The sequence below is a fragment of the Saccopteryx bilineata genome, chromosome 10 (genome assembly GCF_036850765.1).
Source record: "Saccopteryx bilineata isolate mSacBil1 chromosome 10, mSacBil1_pri_phased_curated, whole genome shotgun sequence".
Lineage (NCBI taxonomy): Eukaryota > Metazoa > Chordata > Mammalia > Chiroptera > Emballonuridae > Saccopteryx > Saccopteryx bilineata.
This window is the reverse complement of record NC_089499.1, coordinates 14,718,085-14,739,428: the sequence shown is the minus strand read 5'-3', so window position 1 is coordinate 14,739,428 and position 21,344 is coordinate 14,718,085. Positions and strand designations below refer to the sequence as shown.

The window sequence follows — 21,344 nt, the reverse complement described above, 5'->3', positions numbered from 1 at the left end:
CCTTATCTTTTAAAAACTTGTTCAAATCTAATACACCCGCCCCCTACCCATCCACTTCGGGGCCCCAAGCCTCAGAGCTTCTGATTCAGCAGGTCTGGAGAGGGACCACTGATTTGCATTTCTAGCAAGTTCCCAGTGATGCTGCCTCGGTGCGCACCGGGCACCGGAACCACAGAGATCAGTGGTGTAGGAGGCCAGGTGTGTATAATTTGGGGGGGGGGGGGGGTTACTCCCACGTGGCCACTGTTGCCATCAACAACAGCTGCGGTTTACTGAGCGCTGCCTCTTACAGGTTATCTCACAGCTGGGTCAAGGGGCAGCAGATGGGCAAGGCTAGAATATAAACTCAGTCCTGGCCCTCGTTTCCTTTGGTCTTGGTGTGAGCATGACACTGAGAGGGAATGGGAGACCAAGGAGGGCGGGCAGAGTACGCAGCTGCGGAGAGGATAAGGGTCGCCTCCCGACCCGAGCGCCCAGGGCGCGGTGGGGAGGGGCGCCTGGCGGGTGTCCCGGCTGTCTCCGGCCCGGAGGTGCGTGGGGGCTCTCGGCCCGCAGGGGGCGCTGCAGCGCCGTCCCGCCGCCCCGGCCGCCCACCTCGCGGGCGCGCCTCTCGGCACTCCAGAGCCGCCCGGCCCGGGACCCGCTCGCTGCGAGCGCGCAGACTTCTCCGCCGGCCCGAGGACGCCGCCCGCTCCGGGCCGCCCTGTGCTCGCCGTCCGCGCCCGCTCGGCCTCCCGCCCCCGGCTCGGCGGCGCATCCTGCTCGCGTCCGAGCGCACAGCGCCCGCTCCCGGGAGCCTCCTGGCCGTCGGCGGACCCCGCAGCCCGGCCGCCGGCGCGCTCAGCGCCCTGCTCGCGGGGCACAGGGAGGGCGGTGGCCGGCTGGGGATGGGCGGCCCGGCGGCGCGGAGGGGCGCCGGGGGGCTCCGCGCGCTGCTCCTGGCGCTGGTGGCCGCGGGAACCCCCGCGGGCGCCTACAACCTGGACCCGCAGCGCCCCGTGCGCTTCCAGGGTCCCGCCGGTTCCTTCTTCGGCTACGCGGTGCTGGAGCATTTCCACGACAACACGCGCTGGTGAGTGTCCTGGCGGCTCCCCGACCCCCGTCCGGCCGCTGCCCTAGCCCCAGCCCCCGGCCGCCGCCGCCGCCTTTCCGGCCTCTTCCACGCCGCCGTCCCGAGGGGGCGATTTAAATGTCTCTGCTGCGCTCAGCGCGGCCGCGGAGGAAAGGCGGGCAGGGAGGGAGGGCGCCGGCCCGCGACCCCCCGGACATCCCGGGTGGCGCCCAGAGTTGGAGGAGGCCGAGCCGGGCGCTTCTCTGGGGTCCCAGCCCGGAGTGTACGAGGAGAACCGCCCTCGGCCTCCGAGCCAGGCTCAGCTTAACTCTCTCGGTCGCAAAGTAACTTGACTCATCTGTCCACCGCTGGCCCGGTGTGCGTCCCCCGCTGCAGGGCCGGGGGAGACAGGGCGCTGGAGATGCGGACTCCACAGTTTTGGGGAACTCTTGGTGACACCCCACCCGCCTCTTCCTGGCTTCAAACCTGTTCCGCGCCACTGCGCACAGGAAGCAAAGTAACCCCGGGATGTGAGGGGAATAGGCTGTCTGTGTCTGTTTGTGGGGGGTCTGGGGGGCAGGTAGGGGTCCCCACAGGCCTGAGCACCTGGGGCTCCAGCGGCCGATGGCTCCCTCCTCCCTTACAAGGCCTTCTGCAGAAGCAAGCTGAGAGAGTCTGGGATACCGGAAAGGAGGATGGTTCAGGACCCCAGGTGACAAGGACAGGGAGGCTGGTGGGTGATTTATAGGGTAGTCTGGACCTCATTTCACATGGATAGTCTGACCTGACACTAGCACCAGAAGTCTTAAGGGATGTGGCTTTGCAGAGAGGTCAAGGAATCCAGTTGCCCCCCTAGGGATCCTAAGAGGTGGGGAACTCTCTCTGGTTAAGCACCGTCAGCTAACCGCTGGTCTGCGGAAGGTCCGCCCGAGTCCCTGCCGGTCTGCGGAAGAGTTAACCACCCTGATGTAGCATTAAGATTGTAGACCCAGTGATCTTAGTCGACTTCTCTTATGCTCCGGGTGGTTTCTGACCTAGCGGTTCCTGAAATAATTCTATTGTCACTGGTCCCTAAGTGTGAAAAGGTTGGAAACCACTGAGCTAAGGGACGCAGAGCTTGAGTGGGAAGCACCAGGAGAGGTTGGTTCCTCCTGGACCCTTTTCCCTGCACAGGAGAGGATGAACAGCCACACAGAGCCACCTCTCCGTTAAAGAAAATTAGGCCCATGGATAGGATAGTTTCCCTGTTCTAGGTCATGCCCCCCTGGGGTGGGGGCTAAGTGACTGTTTACTGTGTGGTCACTGTGTGAGCACCCTTCAGGGGTGCGGGCTGGGAGGGCAGGGTCAGTGATGTCTGTGCTCTAGGCATGGAGTTCTGCCAGAGTCACTGCTCAGAGTTGGACAGAGGCTGATGGAAAAGGGTGGATTTGTAGATGAAGTCCTCACGAATTCCTGGAAGAGTGGGGACTCTGTGACTAGCCAGCCGGTGAGCAGTCATGCTGTTTAAAGAGCTGCCTCCCAGAGAGTCAAGCTACAAGTCCTTGTGCAGCTCCTGTCCGGTTTCACCCTCCCTCACTCCCTTCCATCCGCCCCAGCTGCTGAGTGGAAGACCAGTCTGCCTTTCCATGTACTTGACAGACCCCTCCTTTGTCAAGCAGAGCGGGCCGAGCACCTTCCCCAGGTCCCCCTCCGCACTCAGTTCACTGGGGGCTCTGGGTGTGGCAGAGAATGCAGCCCGGTCGGAAGCAGTTGGAGGGCACACCCCAGAATACCACGCCGGACTCCTGGACTGTGTGCCCTTGGCACAGGGCGTGTGGAGAGAGCTGTCAAAAATAGAAGGGCTTCAGGGCAGGGGCTCCTGCGGAGAGAGAGAGTCGATCTGACTTGGGGAGAGAGTTGAGCCTGCTTTGTTTTAAAGAGGGGATGAGCAAATGCTGTGTGATGTGATTACTTCTGACAAGTGCAGGAAGAGACGGTCTGGCTTTCTTCCCATTGAGCACCCCGGGAAATGGCAGAGAGGAGGCGGAACTGGGCAGTAATGCTGGTGCATGGCCTTGACGCCAATGGAGATGGAGGATGGGTATTTCAGGGGTCCGTACGAACCCATCCACAGCCCAGCTGCTGGTGTCCCAAGTGTCCTTCGCCTCTGGTACTGAGTGTGCGCTCTTGCTCCTGTGGGTTTTCAGGGACACCTCTACTGAAATCCTTTTAAAGCAGCCCCCCCAATTTAATTTATCTTAGTTTGGCTTATCTCCTTGATTTCTGTTCTCTTGTTGCTTTTTCCATGTCTTTTTCTCCTTATTCTTGATCTTGCCTCCACCTTCCCCCCCAATATTCTTTGTCTTAGACCTTGAATGTTACTCTCTGCTGGTGATGCCACCCAGTTCCGGTGAGCCATGGCCTCGGAAGCGAGAAATCTCCAGCATCTCCTCCTCCCACCTTTTTCTTCTTCTGGAGCAGGGGTCCCCAAACTTTTTACACAGGGGGCCAGTTCACTGTCCCTCAGACCGTTGGAAGGCCACCACATACAGTGCTCCTCTCATTGACCACCAATGAAAGAGGTGCCCCTTCCGGAAGTGCGACGGGGGGGGGGGGCGGATAAATGGCCTCAGGAGGCCGCATGCGGCCCGCGGGCTGTAGTTTGGGGACACCTGTTCTGGAGGCTGGACTTAGTAGGAGGCTGATGAAGATTCCATCCAACGCCTCTCACTCACAGGCCCCTACCGAGGCCCTGTGCCTCATTTTATACTTATAATTCTGTCTTAACTTTCTTAATTCAGAATTATGTCACCCTAAATTTCTAAGATTCCGGCCTTGTGGAATTTAGACCCACCCAAGATCCCTACCTTAACTTTCAGCTCTTGGGGTTGGTTGATTGACTTAGTGACTGATTGACGGTCTCTTCCTAGCAGACAATCCCTGGGCCCTGGATCTTTTAAGACTGGCTTGAGGGACATGTGAGTTGTTTCCAATTATTCACAATGGTAAACATCAGCAGGGGTAAACATCCTTGTAAGGAAAGCTTTGCGGCATCCTTAATTATTTCCTTCAAATAAATTCCTGGGCTTAGAATTGCTGGGTCAGGGAGGAAGGGAGGTTTTAAATCATTTTCTATGCGTTTCCAAAGTGCCAGAGAAGCTAAAGCCTGTACTTGAGAGAAATGCATTGACTTCCTTGCTCCCTGGAGCTTTGGAGTAATTTACCCGAGGGCTGCTCCGGTTCCGGTGCCGATGCCGGTGCCGGTGCCGGTGCCGTGGATGAACACAGCAGCCTACAGCAGGGGACTTGAAATGACCACTTGAAGAGGAAGAGTAGCGTATAGAAACTTTGAACGGGAAAGAAGGCAAATGTTAACTAAGCCTTATATTTGGTGTCTTTCTTCTATAGAGGAAATTGCTCCTTAGCTTCTTACATCAATATTAGTGGCTTAATAAGTTTGCTTTATGTTAATTAAACACCTTTTTATGGGCGTTTTAAGGGAGGGGCAGGGCTAGAGCTCAGGCCCCAGGGTCAGTGTGGGATCTGCAGGTGCAGAGCCATGGCCCATGGTGGGGAGGGACCCTAGGTGCACATCACAAAGCACGTGTGTGTTCTGTCAGAACCAGCCCTACGCCTCCAATCGCTTAACTGAGTATTGCTCTGAGTTCTTTTCAAATTGTCACTGATCAGAAGGTTCTAAATCTCTAAGAGAGGGGTGTGTGACCTTGCTTCCTCAAGCCCTGGGGACAGAGGCCAGGGTCTGCAGAATGAACACAGTGCATGGAGAGCAGAGATCCATTCCCTCCTCTCTCCAAATGTTTATTTTGAGTGGTCCTTCTATTGCCAAGCTCCAGCCAATGAGAATTGTCCCAATGGCCAGGTGGACCATAATATACAGGGCAGTGTGACAGATGTCAGTGTATTCGTTTGGATGCAAACGTGCAAGCGACTCAGTTTCCTCCTTTGCAGTGGCACCCTGAGGGGGCCTGCCTGCCTGCCCACCTGCCCAGGGACGGCTTCCTCTCCTATTCCTACCCCCCGGGACTTCTTGCGCTCTTTGAACAACAGCAGTAGGTGCGAGAAAACCTGGACAGAGCCGATTTCTGTCCCCTTCCCTTAGACATGGACGGGTTCCTCAGCTGCAGGACAGACAACTCTTTTTTTTTTTTTTTGTATTTTTCTGAAGCTGGAAATGGGGAGAGACAGTCAGACAGACTCCCGCCTGCGCCCGACCGGGATCCACCCAGCACGCCCACCAGGGGGCGACGCTCTGCCCACCAGGGGGCGATGCTCTGCCGTGACCAGAGCCACTCTAGCGCTTGGGGCAGAGGCCAAGGAGCCATCCCCAGCACCCGGGCCATCTTTGCTCCAGTGGAGCCTCGGCTGCGGGAGGGGAAGAGAGAGACAGAGAGGAAGGAGGGGGGGGTGGAGAAGCAAATGGGCGCTTCTCCTATGTGCCCTGGCCGGGAATCGAACCCGGGACTTCCGCACGCCAGGCCAACGCTCTACCACTGAGCCAACCGGCCAGGGCCAGGACAGACAACTCTTAACACCCTATGACATAAATCAGTGCAGCCTGGCTGGTGCCCGGCCCCCAGAGTGGGTTTCTTTCCCACCACCTGCGCTCCGCCTCAGACGCCCCGGAGTTGGTTGGGTGCACTGGCTTCCTCTCTGGCGAGATGCTTCCTGCCCCCGTCTCCTGGGACACAGCAAGGCGGCTGTGCTCGGGCACAGAGCACGTGCTTGAGAATGGAAGGCACGCCGGCTTTTTGCTTTGTTACGGTCGTCAGAGCGTCATTCAGTGAGGAATAGAAGGCGATTCAGAGCCCAGGAGAAGATAACATCCTCACTTTGCGTTAGGCTGAGAAGAGAAAGAACAAGCTAGACTTCTCTTCTGCCCCCGCCAATCCGGTTGCCAGTAGCCAGATGGATTGCTATTTAAAGTAAAATTAATTGCAACCAAAGAAAACGGAGAATTCAGTCTCTCAGTTATACTAGCCACATTTCAAGTGCTCGGTGGCCACACGGGGCTAGTGGCTATGGTTTTGGGCTGCCCACAGAGAGAACAGACTCATCACCGTAGAAAGTTCTGCTGGACAGTGCTGGTGATGAGCAATGACTTAAGTCTTAAAGGGCTAGACAAAGATCAAAAGGTGATAAAAGGAAAACTTAACGCTTGGTGTCTTTGACTATTAAAACGGAAATGGAAGTGCTTAAATCTAACTAAAAATTAAGAGTAGACAGCCGAAGCGGCTGAATCTTTTCCATTCACCAAACATTGGTGCACCTGCTCTGTGTTAAGGGGCAGGCGTTTAAGAATCAAAAACCCGCTCCCAATCTGATGGGTTCTAGTCGCGCATCTCAGGCAAAATAGGAGTTCTGGGTTCCGATGGGGGAGAGAGGCTTGTCCTCGGGCAGGCACGGGTTGTTCAGGGGCCCCGGAGAGAGACCCCCCATGAAGGTAAAACCTTTAGGAGGGTCCAGGGGCCTTTCTGCCCCCCATTTTAGGGAGGAGAGACCTATAAAGGGCCTGGCCGCCTCCTCCTCCTAACCGCCACGGGAGAAGTCTGTGGACTTCTGTCCTCGGCCGACTCCTCGGCAGGGGTGGCGTGCCACCTCCGTGTCTGGATTTTCGGGAAGTAGCGTCTTCAGATTTTGTTCCTGGTTCTTACTGGCGCTGCAGAGCCTGTGCTCTCAAGCTCTCCGGAAGGGAGGACACATATTTGAGGTCCAAGGTCTAAGGGAGCATCCAGGGAGTTTCCCCCAAAGATTCGGGAACTGGCCGAGGGTGCTGTTTCCTGAGCTGGTGCTGAACTCGGGGCTGGGGCAGAGGCAGCTGTGTGGCCCCTGGGGGAACCTTCCAGGGCAGGAAGACAGACTCGTTTCAGCCAGTCACTAACAGCCCCGAGTGTGAGGGAGGGTGTGAAGGGCCGGGCTCCAGCCAGCTCTGAGTCCCTGGTGACCTGCTGCTGGTTAGGAAACAGTCTCCTTCTGATAACTCCTGTTGTGATTCTTCTGGGGAGAATGTTTACACGTTTATTCAAAGCAGCCCCGGTCAAAGCAGCTCAAAAATCACTTGCTTTCAACAAGAGTTGCGTGTAACTTGAAGAAGTCAAACTTAAGGATTTCATCACAGAGTATTTGCTGGGCGTTTACAAGAGGTCAGATGCTTTCACGGGCGTAATGGTCTTTAGTTGACTCTTTGGGACAACCTGGTGATTCCTGTTTGCTAGCCAGAGGACTGAGGCTTATAGTGTTACAGGCGGTGCCCAAGGCCCACCCAGCCTCAGTGATCGGCTCATGGTGGCTGGGGGTTTTGTGTCAGTTTGCGAACTCTGGGCAGCAGATGCTAGGACAGAGCTAGGAGTACAAGAGAAATATTGGTATCAGCACAGGAGCATCAGAATTCTGGGCCATTTGAATTGGCCTGAACCCAACTCCAGAACATCCTTGCTGTCCGCTGTTCCCAGGAGAACCGCGAGTGAGGGCTGGAGGAGGAAGAGCACTCCACCTTCACCTCAATCACCGAGCGGTTGGACGGGCTCTTGCCCAGATCTCATCCCAGGTACACTGTCAATCAGACAGCCTGAAGCCGAGTGGATTTGGCAACTAACCAAAGCAGAATAAAGTGTTGATCGTTACCTTCCTTTTAGCCAGAGGGAGCCTTAGAAAGCAAAAAAGTAAATCCAAGATTGGGGGGGAAAATCCAATCTTTGAAACCACAGGCTCGCTTGGTCCCTGATTTCTGTTCTTTGGGAGGACAGAAAGGACTTCTGCTGTGAACTGAGACACACAGCAGGAGCCGCAAGAGCAGAGCGAGACCCTGGTTGAGTGCTGAGCTCGCGTTGAGTGCTGTTCTATGTGCTTTATGTGTGTTAGTTAATTTAATGTTCCCTGTGATTGTTTCAGCTGGCTATTATTGTAGCCCCATTCCCAAAGGGGGGAAACTGAGACACAGAGTAGCAGAGCTGGGACCTGTGACGTTGCCTCTTAAGAATGTCGGGAGTCTGACATTCAAAAATCACTTGCTCTCAACAGGAGTTGCGTGTAACTTGAAGAAGTCAAACTTAAGGATTTCATCACAGGCTATCTGCTGGGCATTTACAAGAGGTCAGATGCTTTCACGGGCGTAATGGTCTTTAGTTGACTCTTTGGGATTCCTGTTTGCTAGCCAGAGGACTGAGGCTTATAGTGTTACAGGAGATAGTGATAATGGTCGCTTCCTTGTGACGCCCTTTGGGGATGCTTGTTCATGACCCACTGGCGACGTGTGCAGGGTGCTGAGTTCTGCTTTCTAGAGGTGCTTGATCGCCGAGTAAATGGGGATCTAGTGATTCCACCAGGGACGTTTGTGGGTGCTGCTTTCAGACATTCAGACATGTCCTAGGAAAGAGGGAGCATTCTAGAATATTCTCTGTATCTACCCTAATCTTCCTGGGCCACTTTTGTTACCATCCGCTCCATTGAGTCCTCCTGGCTCCCACTGCGTATTTAAGGGGCTCTGTTTGGAGAGTGGACAGGGAAGGGGGCCATGGTGGCCAGTGTTTAGGATTTACCCCTGGATTTGTAACGTTATTAAACCCCCACAGAGTCAGACTTTTCTGCACCAGCGGCCACCAGCATGCAAACGATGATGATTTGTGTCCCTCAACGGCCAGGAGGTGGAGCTGGGATGAGTTGGGCGCCAAAGTTGCTGGCCTACTGCCCAGCGTCCTACCACTTCTTTGAATGCCCACTTTGTCCCAAGTGCTGGGCGAGGAGCTTTATAAACGTTATCCTGCTTACACCTTACAAGAAGCCTTCTTACAAGAATCCTTATTAGGTGCATTTCCCTTCTGTTTTGCAAAGCAAGAAAACTGAGGCTCAGAGTGGTTAAGAAACTTGTCTGAGGTCACACAGCTTATCAGTGGTGGAGGCAGAATTTGAATCCCGTGTTACCCCGGAAGCTTCTTACGCTTCCCCACCCTGAATAACTTGCCCTTGAAGCTTAGCATTCAGGCGGCACTACTAGTTTATTTAAAACACTTAAAAGCAATTAGTATGTATTGTGTAGACCCCTGGAGTCTCAGTTTCTCCAAATGTAGAAAGAGGTGCCTCTGAGGTTTTTCATGTTCCACACGTCCAGTTGTCAAGCATCGGCCCAGGGGAGTCTCCTCCCCCTGGGAGTAAATGGTTTGGTAGGTTCCGTCAGAGGTGGCTCTCTCTCTGCTCAAGTCTTGGCTGCTTTTGTTGATTAAGGGATGTGGAGTGATTCCTGGAGTTGCTGTGCAGTGTGGTGAACGCACGGTGATTGAATTCCACTCCTGTAACTGCCACGTGGGTCCCTGGGGAAGCTTTGGCTTTGGGATCAAATGCATGAAAGCAAACCTAATGGGCTTAAGGTTTTGAATCCCCAGTTGCTGTCCTGGATCTGGCTGTCACGTTGCCCGCAGAAACACTGCCGTGGCATTTGTGGGGAGGGAGGGGGCCTTGGAGATGCCGGCAGTCCCCAGCCTTCCCCAGGAGGCAGCTGTGGCTCAGGCCTTCTCTGCCACCTGCTAGCCAGGGAGCTGACCTGCAGTCTGCCCTCGGGATGGGAGGGATGGGTTCCAGAACAGGGTGGACGGCTGGACTGGAGCCTTTGTAGCCAGCTGGACCACACACAGGCTGAGCAAGGAAGTGGCTGTGTTGGAAAAACAGAGGGCATCTAAACCGCCATGGCAGGAGGGGGTTTGGGGCACTGGAAAGACCAAGCCCTTGGACACCAACGCCCTGGGTTCAGATCTATCGCTACCACTTACCAGCCAAGCAGCCCACCATCTCTGTGTAAGACGCACACGAGGCTCTCTGACAGGACTACCCTGGGCAAGAAACCAGACAGTCTGTGAGCTTAACTGGTCCTGGCAGATGGGCTGATGGGCCCACACTTTAAAATAAGCGTGTGAACGACTCATTAAGAGGGGTGAACCCCTGGGCAACACCATGCCAGCAATGTAAACGTTCTTAAAAAAGCAAGAATGTGCCCTGGCTGGATAGCTCAATTGGTTAGAGCACTATCCTTATGTAAAAAAGCAAGAAAGTGACCAAAATTCAGCCTGATGGGGAGGAGAAAGCCGCCTTTCTGTTCCAAAGCCCGGCCTGTCCTTTGGCGTGAAGGAGCCTCCACATCACAACTCTAACCCCGGGAGCGCCTGCGGAGCCTCACCTGGGCAGGTCACGCGTGGGAGCCGCCCGCGGAGCCTCACCCGGGCAGGTCACGCGTGGGAGCCGCCCACGGAGCCTCACCCGGGCAGGTCACGCGTGGGAGCCGCCCGCGGAGCCTCACCCGGGCAGGTCACGCGTGGGAGCCGCCCGCGGAGCCTCACTCGGGCAGGTCACGCGTGGGAGCCGCCCGCGGAGCCTCACCCGGGCAGGTCACACGTGTGAGCAGCTGGCACTACAAGGGGGACACTTGGTACCTGTTGGTTCCCTTTTCCACCTTCTGGTTGATGTGAGATGGGCAGAATCCGGGCGTGGGTACTGCACCCGACTGCTGGGGTATGTGCCACAGCTTGGCATCTTACCGTGGTTTCTGGGCTGCGTCAAGTCCCGGGACCTTTTCTGGCCACCTGCTTCTCCATCTGTAAAATGGGGAGATTATTAGTGCCTCCAGTGGGGTCGCTGTGGAGGTTCAATGTGATTCTGCCGTAGAGAGCCTGGCCCGGCACCTGCACACTCCCAGTGCCCAGGACATGCCGGCTGTCTTTGTCACTAGAAATCTAGAGTCCTGAGTTAGGGGGAGGACTCTAAAATGTCTTTGAAAGTTGAGTGCATTTTTAACTGGGGATGGCATAGGACGAAGGCCTCACTTCCCAAGGGGTCCTCCTCTGTTTGTAATGGCTCCAAATGAACAGGATTGTTTGTCATCGGTGTGGGTGGTTACATAGTGCTTCTCAGGCTGTCAGTCACCTGGAGCGTGTGTTAAAATGCACATTCTGATTTATCGGCTCGGGGCGCGGCCTGAGATTCTGCATCTCCAGTAAGCTCTGTGCTGCTGGTCTGAGGACAGCACCTGGAGTAGCCAGCAAATGTCAGAATCAGGCTGATGATTTATGGGGGTGGGTGCCTGTTGGGGGCGGGGACACTCGGGCCCTTTTATATGATAACCGTACAGGGGAGAGAAATGTCTCCTTGTCTTGTCCAGAGTACCAGGGAAGATTTGAGAGGAAGCTGGAAGTATCTGGGATGTCTCTTTAGAACGCAGAATAGTGAGAGAAAGCAGATGGCATCTTTTCAGTGGCTTGTCCCGAACTCCGGGCCACCGCGCTCTCTCTATCTCTTGGGATCATCAGCCTGGCGAAGAGCCCGCTGAACTAACTTCAGAAGAGACAAGCTCATCGGCTGGCCTGCAGCCGCGTTCTTGCTGGCCAGCGGCCTAGGTAAAGAGCAGCGCCAGGCAGCGGGGGAAGAAGCCACGATGTTCTGTAAACACAGAGATACAAGCTCGTTCTCCACCGTGCCACCCCGTGAGCTCTGTGCACGAGTGCGCACGTGCACACGCCTCCTGGGCCCTTCATTTCCCGTTACACAGGATCTGGGGAAAAAACCTCCTCGTCTGACCAGCTGATTAAGGGTTTGAACCGGAGGGTTGCGATCAGAGCTTGACCAGTCGTTGTTAGAACCACTCAGTACCCCTGGGCTTGGAAGCGGGGGTGGGGGGTGTGGGGGGAGGGATTCAGCTGGTCCTTTCTCCACTTCAGAGTTCCATATGAATATTGCCCCTCTCGCTCTCCGCTGGAGGCTGAGAAGCAGGGCCAGGGATCTTAGCTCTCTCCAGGATCCCTTCTTGCTCGGATAACCTGCGAATCTAGGTCTTTACATTTGGATCAGAGGCACCATCTGAAACGTCCAGGGCTCCAATGCCGTTTGTGGGGGAGAATCGATCAGGAAACAACCTGCTGTTGAATGAGATGAATTCGCCCCCCATGTTTAATTTTTGTCCCTCTTACACGATGCATTGCCAGTGGCATTTATTCGCTGTGCTAGTGTAAATTTAGAGTTCATAGGAATTTTTAGACCCAGCCCTGTGCCCCTGGGGTTTTCTCGTGGAGGAGGCAGGAGGCGTTGTGTGCTGCCCAGCTCTGACAGGCTGACACGTGGGAAGGCGTGGGTGTTTCAGCTGCTCAGCCAGGCCCAATGGCTAATTCTTCTCACCTGTGAAAACATTCGCGGCCTTAGAGAGAGCAGCCCTTGGCTTGCCCGGGTGGCTCCTCTCAAGCTCAGCCCCAGAAGCAAGGGGGGAAATTGATCCCTAAACACGACTTTCTTCTCACTGGAGTTTCGTTTGGTATGTCATCATGCATTTGAGTTAGAGCAGCCAAGAGCTGGCCCAGCGGCCCTTGTGCGGGTGACGGAGGCCGTGTGGTCTGTTTGGGAAAGTGCTTGCTGGGATTTCCGAAGGCTGTGGGTTCCCAGCCCTGCTTCGGCTCGGCTCGGCTGGGGGATCCTGCAGCTGTGCCCCCCCCCCACGGTGAGGCTGGAGGAAGGACGGAGCTGGCCAGAGAGCACCTGAGGGGCAGCTCCCCAAGGTGTGGACCGAGGGGCCGTGGGACAGCTGGTGGGGTGCTGCCCTCGCTGCTGGGGGCCTGGCTCCGCTCACCGCCCAGCAGGCTGGGACTTGGTTCCTCACAGAAGCAAATACAAACTGTCCAATAGGGGACCCTGACGGAGACGCTGCAGAGAGGGGTGGATCCCCCTGGCATCCTTCCCGTTCTGGGTATGGAGGGGCGAGGGCAGTGGCAGAATTAGGGTGAGGCCCGAGTGCTTTCCCGTGAACCTGGTAACACGTCTGAGTCATCTCAGCGCGGGTGTACTGCGTGACATCTGCCAGCCTCTGCTGAAGGCCCGTCTGAGGGTCTCCGGCCTCTCCAGAGGGTTGATGGGGGAGCAGCGTCACTCTGAGGCCAGCCTAGGGGTGAAGGGCGAGTGCCCAGCATCTCGAGATGGAGGTGGCTATCAGGACAAAGTGAGGGGGGCCTGGGTGCACTTGCCGCATGCCCAGGGAGGCTGTCTGGGGTCATTCTAACTCCACTGGACCCCTTTCCCAGATTCCCCAAGGGGTACTGCTTTCTCTTCCCAGGCTCGTTCGTGCAGATGACTGGTTTCCCACTGCGCCCGATTCCTTTCGAGGGGGACTCGCGTCCCCTCTCCAGGCTGCCGGAGATAGGGAGCCGCTCCTGTTCTCACCGAGCAGCGGCTTAGGGTGTTTTACTCTTTGAATGTCAGTATGGATTTTGTTTTAAGTCTCATCGTGCAGGTTCTTGGCCAGTTGTGGCTCATAGCTCAGTGCAGACTGTGCCCGGTGGGGGCCGTTGACTATATTCTTTGCTGTAGAACTTGTCCGCTGACGGCTTCCCGGAGACGGCGCGTGAAACTGGAGGTCAGAATTGTTTCTGTAACCTCTGAAGGGGAGCTCTGCCGTTGCCCCGTGTTCTGTGCCCACGCTGGCCCACACGTGTCTTTTCTGTTTTCTCCGCACGTCTGGTCTTTTCCTCCAGCCGGGAAGGGCCCTGCTGGGGACAGCCCATCCCCAGGGCAGCTTTCCAGAGGGAGGACATAGAGCTTCAGTCTGGCCCGGCTTGTCTGCGAGCTATTCCGTCTCCGGTTTGTGTTGGGACAGAGGGTGCATTTATAATTCTGTACTGCTGCTATGTGGTTCCTGTGTCCCCCTAAATGCACGTGTTGTGTGTGGCGGGCGGAGGAGAGGGGCGCAGAAGAGAAATAGCGTCTCCGAATTTCTGATGTACTCACTTCATATTTATTTACTTATTAGGTCTTTTTTTTTTTTTAAGGTTTTATTTAGTTTTAGAGAGAGGGGGAGAGAGAGAGAGAAGTGGGGGAGGAGCAGGAAGCATCAACTCCCATATATGCCTTGACCAGGCAAGTCTGGGGTTTCGAACCAGTGACCTCAGCATCCCAGGTCGGCACTTTACCCACTGCGCCACCACAGGTCAGGCTGTGGAGGATTAAATTGTATTTCTGACCCTGACCTGTGGTGGCGCAGCGGATCAAGCGTTGATCCACTCTCCACTGCGCAGTGGATCCTCCTTCCCTCTGTCCACTGCGCCACCGCCTGGTCGGGCCCAAACTTATGCTTTAAATGTGTCTGGAGGAAGTCTAAGAGGTTCGCTGTAGGAGGCCCTGGCCCCTGGCCCCACCAGCAGAGTACAATGCTGGGGGATGGGGTATAAGTGAGCATTCAGGCAGCCCACCGTGGCTGGGTTAGAATGAACCGTTAGCCTCCTCTTTCCTGGTACAAGACTGTGACCGAATCCCCTTTCTTCTTGATGTGCAGGGTCCTGGTGGGCGCACCCAAGGCAGATTCCAAGTACAGCGCCTCCGTGAAGTCCCCTGGGGCCGTGTTTAAGTGCCGCATCCACACCAACCCTGACCGGAGATGCACCGAACTGGATATGGCTCGAGGTGGGTGGACATCGCTGCCAAGGTGGAGGTGGTCTCTGTTCCCTCATACTGTCTTCTTTCTTCTCTGGGTGGCCTGCCTCCCTCCCTTCCGTCCTTCCGTCCTTCCATCCTACCATCTTTCCATCCTTCCATCTTTCCTTCCATCCTTCCTTTCATCCTTCTATACATCCTTCCTTCCATCCATCCTTTCTTCCATCTATCCTTCTACCCATCCATCCTTCCTGCAATCTATCCTTCCTTCCATCTATCTATTCTTCCGTCTATCCTTCTTTCCATCTATCCTTCCTTCCATCTATCCTTCCATCCATCCTTTCATCCATCCATCTTCCCCTCCCCTCCCCTCCCCTCCCCTCCCCTCCCCTCCCCTCCCCTCCCCTCCCCTCCCCTCCCCTCCCCTCCCCTCCCCTCCCCTCCCCTCCCCTCCCCTCCCCTCCCTCCCTCCCTTCCTTTCTTCCTTCCTTCCTTCCATCCATTCATCCATCATGTAGTTGAGTACCTGTTACTTACTAAGCACCAGGGTATGCCAGTGAAAAAACAAAGATCCTGCCATCCTTACAAATGAGTGGGCAGAAATGACATTACAAACAAACAGTTGAGTGCAAGAAGACCAGGGGAAGGTGGATATTTGATCTACACATGATTGGAAAGACGCAAGTGGTTAGCGGGCAGGTGGGGAGGCAGAACCTCGCCGGCGAGGAGAGCACGTGTCGTGTTCCAGTGAGAGCGTCGGCAGTGTGGCCGAGTGGTGAGCCGCAGAGAGTGGGAGCAGAGCACTCAGCAGGGCCGGCTGGGGCTGATCACACGGGGCTCAGCGGGCTGGTGTAAGGTGTTAGGATTTTATTCTGTGTACGACAGGGGAGGCCATTAAAATCAATTTTAGGTTTTATGTTTTAAGTAGGGAAACATATGGTCAATGGATATTTTTAAAAGCTCGCTTTGATCCCGTGGAAACGACATCATTTTTGGAATTTGGTGGCGCTGCCTGGGTTCAGAGCCCAGCTCTGCTGGTTACTAGCTGGGACTTACCGGGACTGCCTATCGCCTCTTTGGCCTCAGTTTTCTCACCTTTACAATCAGGACTGCGATGCCCAGCTCACTGGGCTACCTTGAGAAGATTAAGTGAGACAATAGAGGTGAAGATACAGAGTTGTGCTTGGCACACAGTAGGTATTCAGCAAGTGGGAGCTATTTTATTATAATCAGCTTCAGCTCCTCACTTCCTCCGAAGACCTTTCCCATTAAGAGCTTGCAGTTATGATTGTTTTCACATGAACTGTTGTCGTGATTTTCCTTAGCGGGAAAGGAGAGGTGTCTGTGGCGTTCTCTAGCGCCGCTGGAGAGGACTGCTCGGCGACCTGTGTATTACGGATGCGCGTAACAAAGTAAAATAAACCAGGACACCGCCTCCTTCTTCAAGAAACTCTTGCTGTAAGAAAAGTATTGGCTGAATCACACAGCATACACTGATAGAGTGGGTTTTACACTCTGTTGTCAATTCCTTGTTTCCTCCTGAGCTGGTTATAGACACTTGGATGGTAGACCACCTACCCTTGGACAAGCAGCCAGCCGACGATCATTCCACCCTTAACCCAGGGCTGGTTTTCCTCTGTGCCCTCCAGGGAAGAATCGGGGGACATCCTGCGGAAAGACCTGCAAGGAAGACCGGGACGATGAGTGGATGGGGGTGAGCCTGGCCCGGCAGCCCAAGGCCGACGGCCGAGTTCTGGTAAGGCCTCCCGGGCGTGCCGCGGGGTGGGGTGGGCACTCTGAGAACGGGCGACTTGGACCTCTTAGGAGAGTTAGATGACACGGTGCCTGCCGAGGACATGGCTTTACGCTTGCCTCTTCTGGCCTACTATTTGGACAAATGATCCATCTTTTTATTTTCTTCATCTGTCAGATGTTCGTAACATTTGTCCCAGGGTGCTGCAGAGATGTGGCTATTGAAACACGGTAAGTGAAACGTACGGGAAAAGTACCGTGCTCTGAAGGTCTTGTTCACTACCCAGATATTTGTGTGTGTCTCTGTAAGTTTGAAGTATAATTTATATAAAATGCACAGGTTTTAAGGTTACAGCTTGGGTTTTGACAGTTGTACACACTGTGTAACGCTCTCCTTCATCAAGACACAGATTGTTCCTGTCATTCCAAAAAATTTCTCTTTTGTTCCTTTTCTAGTCTGTTCCTCCCCCCCCCCCAGGCAACCACTGTTCCGAATTGTAGTACCGTGCGTTACTTTCGCTTTTTCTAGAACGTAGTATAAATGGAACCCCACGGTGTGTGCTCTTCTGTGTAAGGCTCCTTACACTCAGAATAATACTTTTGAGATAACCCACGTTGTGCTCATCAGGAGTCCACTCCTCTGTTCCGGCACGGCAGTGCATTTTATGAAATACATGTTGTTTTTAAATAGTCATTTATCTGGCTCCCAGAATGCATATGATGTATGTGGATCTGTTAGGCGCGCCAAGATGCACAGGAAAGCAAGTCTTTGCCCTTGACCTCGTGATGTCTTACAGCTGCGCCGTCCGATGAGGGAGCCGCCAGCCGCGGGTAGTTACTGAGATTTAAATTGTCCTGAAGGGAAAACTCAGTTCTTCAGGGCACGCTAGCCACGTTTCGAGTGATCAATACCTGCGCCTGGCTGCCGTATCAGAGAACTCCCGGGACACTGCCAGCGCTGCCCGAAGTTTCACTGGACCCCACAAAAAGGAATCTGACGGCCTCTGTGGTTTCATCCATTTTGCTTTCTCATACACTCTTCTATTGAGGTGTAACACCAACGTGTTGTACTTAGCTCGCACAACTTCAGGTGTGCAGCTTGGTGAATTCCCACTGCCGGCTCCCCGGAATGTCCCCTCGTGCCCCTTCCACTGAGGGGACCGGAGGCCTTTCCTTGCCATTGGCTTCTCTCTGATGGTGATGGTGATTTTTGTTATAAAAACATATGACCCAAGAAGGTGCCATTTTCTGAGGGCCCCCTTTGAGCCACAGGCTGTAACGCTGAGGGTTTTACGTATATTTTATCCCAGGAAAACAGGTTCTCCTTAAGGATCTAGGACAGGAGTCCCCAAACTACGGCCTGCAGTCTGCATGTGGCCCCCTGAGGCCATTTATCCGCCCCCCCCCCCCACCGCACTTCTGGAAGGGGCACCTCTTTCACTGGTGGTCAGTGAGAGGAGCATAGTTCCCATTGAAATACTGGTCAGTTTGTTGATTTAAATTTACTTGTTCTTTATTTTAAATATTGTATTTGTTGCCATTTTGTTTTTTTACTTTAAAATAAGATATGTGCAGTGTGCATAGGGATTTGTTCATAGTTTTTTTTTTTTTATAGTCTGGCTCTCCAATGGTCTTGAGGGACAGTGAACTGGCCCCCTGTGTAAAAAGTTTGGGGACCCCTGATCTAGGAGATCCTTGTGTTTCTGTCCCCTCGGGGAGGAGCCCACTTTAGTGTTAAAATTCTCGATGGGGGCGGTTGTTCATCTGAATCCCTCCTTCCTCCTCCTCAACACACGTCGAGCTTCTCACCTTGTCAGCCCCGTGCAGGGACGGAGGGGGCACTGGCTGCTGTCGCCAGCACCTGGAGGCCTCCCTGCTGGAAAGCACTGCAGGTCGTGCTGAGGGTCCCCAACCCCGCGGTTTCCCGTCCTCTCATCACTGCGAGCTGCCCTGGACCCTCTCCCAGCCTCCGCCTTCCTCCAGCCTGAGTGGCCTGACCCCGGCTGGACACCTCTGCCCCAGGAGGGCCAGAAAGCGCATCACCTACCTATGGAAAAAGGGGGACAAGCGAACCCATCTGAAATCCGGGTGGCCTGAGGTTGGGGTTCAGGACAGAGGTGGCAGTGGGCTGATGGCAGCACGCACGATGCTCTAGAGAACCTGGAGCCCACAGCTGGGGAGCTGCTCCCGTGAAAATATTTCCTGTCCCCATGGAGGGGTCCCGGGGTGGGGCGCTGAGAGCTGTGCATTACTGCAGGTCAGTATCGGGAAGGGAAGGGGCCGTCCCTGGGGATGTGAACAGCAGTGGGAGTCCCGGGGGCACCTTAGCCGAGCAGGGCTGGGGCGTTCGTGGTCCTTTGTGCTGTGATCATCCTGTTCGGGTTCATTGCAGGCAGAGCCGTTTTTCCCAGGTGTTTCACGATTACCGCGCCACCTGTTCAATAAGCCCCTCTGTGCGGGTACTGGAGCAAGAGGGGCATCCCGCAGTGGCCATTTGCCTCATGGCTTTTTTTTGAAGGGAGGTCAGAAACACAACATAAAACATACCATCTTATCCATCTGTCAGTGTACAGTACAGTATACACACATTGTTGTGCCAGAGACCTCTGGAGCTTTGTCATCTTATAAACTGGAAACTCTGTAGCCAAGAAAGGACTCCCCTCCCTCCTCTCCCAGCCCCTGGCTACCCTCAGTCTGTTTTGCTGTTTGTAAGAGTCTGACTCTTACAGAGAACTCATACAGATGGGATCGTGCGGTATGTGTCTTTTTGTGGCTGGCTCATCACTAGCATCATGTCCTCAAGGTCCGTCCATACTGTAGCAGGTGGCAGGACTTCCTTCCTTTTCAGGGCTGGATACTATTTCATTTGTATGTATAGGTTCTACTTACCCACTCATCCACTGATGGGTATTTGGGTTTCTTCCACCTCTTGCTATTGTGAATAATGCTGCTTTGAACGTGGGTATGCCAATATCTCTTCCATATCCTATTTTTCCATTCTTTTGGGTCTATAATCAGAGGGAATTGCTGTATTATATGGTATTCTATGTTTAATTTTTTTGAGGAACCAGCATACTGTTTCCCACAGTGGCTGTATGATTTTACATTTCCACCAACAGTGCAGAAAGAAGGATTCCAGTTTCTTCACATCACCAACACTTATTTCCCTCCCTCCCTCCCTCCCTCCCTCCCTCCCTCCCTCCCCCTCTCCTTCCTTCCCTTCCTTCCTCCCTCCCTTCCTCCCTCCCTCCCTCTCTCTTTCTTTTAAATATTGGCCATCCTAATGGGTGTGAAGTGGTATCTCATTGTGGCTTTGATTTGCATTTCCCTAATCAGTTGAATCTCTTTCCATATATTTGTTGGCCTTTTGTATTTCCTTTGAAGAAATACCTGTTTAAGTTTCTTGCCCATTTTCAAATTGGACTGTCTGGTTTTTTGCTCTGGAGTTGTCCTTGTGCCTTTTTGTGCATGCGCAGTCTTGCTCGGTAAGACTTGTCCTAAGTCCCCTCTGTTCCTTCCCTGGTTTAGACTCAGCATCCTCCTTCAATGAAGCCTTCCTTAAGTGACAGCACTGTCTGGAACAAACTTAATGTCTTTTGTGTCAGTAGGGACTCAGAATTGTGTGGTTACCTTATGTGTATAATTTATTTTGTGTGTGTGTGTGTGGGTGTCCTTTTTTATGGAGGCCACCAGCTGACAGAGGTCAGATTTTCCACCCCTTTCACTCTTAGGTTCCTGGAGAAGATCTCTAAGGAGTGGTGTCTCAGCGTGTGTTTGGGTAATACAAGGACACAGTGTCACTGTTAAAACAATTAGAAACCAAATCAGTGGCCATCTCTTCTTGGCGGCTGATTGTAAGTGGTTGATAGAATGATGAAGCAAAAATGCTGTCAAATGACCCTTAGAAATAGTAGGTGACAGCAAGGCAGGAGGCGTGGTGATCCAGTCCCTATTTACATTTTTGGAGGCGTCCTCTCCATTTGCTTCTTCATGAATGTCTCCAGTCTACCTGTCAGAGCTTTCTGGGAAACAGGTATTGATCTTAAAATTAGAAACGGGAAGCTATGTTTTATTACTCAGACATGTGAGGACTCAGATGGTACTTGGGGGGTGTGGACATGACCCCTGTATGCCCAAGGAGCATCATACTGGATTCTAACGTTGGGTTTGAGAGGGCAGAGGTGAAGTGGCCGTTTAAAGAAATGGCATCTGGTGCTGGTTTCAAAGTAAAGAACTGATGGAGAATTTGAAAGCAGTGACCAGGAGTACAATGTCTCAATGAAAAATGGCATTTTCTGACCCACAGGCCCAGCAACCAGCTCTGGCAAGACCCGGGACGTTGGGCTAGGCTGGCGGGCTGACCTTGGCTTAGGGTCTGCCAGTCTCAACTCGTGGGTATTCTGGTGCCTTCCAAGGCTTTCCCCAGGGGACAGATGAAACTGGGTGTGAACACAGCGTGGGGCTCCGAGGCCAGTTTCTTCCCTTCCCCACAGTCCCCGGGCACAGCTGGTCACTTAAGGAACAGGGAAGAAAGTCATTTTCTGCCACCACCACCCAACAAGCACAGCGTAGACACTGACTCTTCTCCTGGACCTGGATGGAACGCCAACTCCAGATGCCCAAGTCGGGCTTCTGCTTTTCATTAGTCCCCAGGGCTCAGACAGCAAATGCCGCCGGCGTGGAGATTACTGCTGAGTGGAAGTGGCCTTCTCCGGGTCTATCTCTCTGCCATTTCCTTTCCAAATGTCAGGGCAGGTCCCTATCTAGTCACCATGTGTCATCTGTCCGTTTTATTCTTTTCCAAGCCACGGGGTCCATTTCTGCATTGACTCCTGTTGCCCTGTTTCCTGATTTTTGTATCTGAGCTTTGTGTTGAGCTATCACACACGTGCAGGACAGGACACAGAGAGTCTGAGCGCGCCCGGATGAGTTTTCGTTTGGTGAGCATTCTCAGAGGGACTTTCCCAGCACCCCTGGGCCTCCGAGGCCGCTGCTGCTTCCTTTGGCGAGAATAGGGATCTGTGGCATATCACGACCCTGTTTCCCCCGGCCACTGTTCTCGGTGGCCCAGGGGTAGAGCTGAGAGGGCCTGGTAAGAGCTGTGGCCATGTGTGTACGACAAATGCATGTTTAAGGGGATGGGGGTGGAGAC

General features: G+C 54.1%; 1 protein-coding gene across 1 annotated transcript in view; it reads left to right on the top strand.

Moving 5' to 3' along the window:
• The first annotated feature begins 570 nt into the window (after positions 1–570).
• The window catches only part of ITGA9 (integrin subunit alpha 9), a 348,465-nt gene continuing 327,691 nt past the window's right edge, over positions 571–21,344 (top strand). Inside the window, exons 1-3 of the mRNA XM_066244543.1 lie at positions 571–1,072; positions 14,343–14,470; positions 16,090–16,196. Of these exons, the coding sequence (XP_066100640.1) occupies positions 888–1,072; positions 14,343–14,470; positions 16,090–16,196 (420 nt within the window). The 5' untranslated portion in view covers positions 571–887. The remainder of the gene's footprint in view (positions 1,073–14,342; positions 14,471–16,089; positions 16,197–21,344) is intronic.